Raw genomic sequence first — 1,218 nt, 5'->3', positions numbered from 1 at the left:
CATACAAGTATATATATATCCGTGCACGAATAGCTCGGAGAAGTCGCCAAATACTGGTTACATATGAATACAGGGTATTCAGGCACACCTTCGCGCTTAGCAAATCTGGAATATACTTGCAAATCATGAAGTGTACGTATTTATTGCGACTATACAATCGTGCGGAATATATTGTAAAGGTATATCGACGATCTATGTGCGCAAACGTTGACTAAGATGTCAATGAGGTTACCCATTGAACCTGGCATATACACCACAAACTAAATAAAATGTTGGTGCACGTTTAAAACACTGCCTACGAATAAAGGCTGAAAGCAACCACCAGAGATAATCAGTATAAAAATATGTTGCAGTGCAACTTGCAGGTAGAACAAAAAAACGACACACATACACACACGCACATTGAATAGATGCAGGTACACTCGAATTCATACAAACACACTCAAATACATACCCTGAAGACGAGTCTTGATGAGGTCTAAAGGGTGCAGAATGGCTGTGGTAGTAAAACCTGCACCCAACCCCGAGACAGCATGGTCTAGCGGTGCATATTTGAAGTAGGATGCCCGCTTAGGCACTTCTATACTATCATCTTCACGTGCTACGCTTCTGGAACCTCTCCTTTCTTGTGTAATTTTAACGGTGGTACTCATACTGGAATATAGTGTATATTAATGTATATGCTATATTTATACAGTATGCACGAAGTATCCTTTGGACCTACGGGTGAAATAGGATATTTCAAGTTTGTGAATGAGAGTGGCTCACGTGCTGTGAAACGCTCATCTGGCACAAAAGTCCCGGTGTAAAGGAAACTATTTCAACGTGCCTTATCAGCTGTATATTTGACCAAAACTAATTATGCGAACGTGATTGAGACTACTAGGATAAGGTATAGTTATATCGATGGATGTTATTGAACCGGTACAAATATGCCAATTAAACAGTGTTCACCTCTGACAAATATCGACTTTTTTTATCAACATGCTTTTTTACAAAACTTTATCATGCATGATCACGATCTCAGGGGTTTTTTTCCCCAGATAAGGGGGAGAGATCATCAAAAATCGATAGTATGACAAGGGAGCGGGGGAGCTGAGAGAGTTAATATGACACTTAGTGACAGACTGACAGAGGCTTTACACGTCCACTACCAGCAATATGATTTATTATGTGTTGGAGATGAAGGTGTAACATACTACTCGTGAGTCTCTATAA

At 39.9% G+C, this 1,218-nt stretch overlaps 1 protein-coding gene across 1 annotated transcript; it reads right to left on the bottom strand.

Moving 5' to 3' along the window:
* Positions 1–452: 452 nt before the first annotated feature.
* SARC_15463 (hypothetical protein) lies at positions 453–1,004 on the bottom strand (the record flags this gene model as incomplete). Its single annotated transcript, XM_014290416.1, has 1 exon — positions 453–1,004. A coding segment is annotated over exon 1 (201 nt), but the record flags the coding sequence as incomplete, so codon positions are not given.
* Between the last annotated feature and the right edge of the window lie 214 nt (positions 1,005–1,218).

The sequence above is a fragment of the Sphaeroforma arctica genome, assembly GCF_001186125.1.
Source record: "Sphaeroforma arctica JP610 unplaced genomic scaffold supercont1.6154, whole genome shotgun sequence".
NCBI lineage: Eukaryota > Ichthyosporea > Ichthyophonida > Sphaeroforma > Sphaeroforma arctica.
This window is presented reverse-complemented; position numbering and strand designations above follow the sequence as displayed.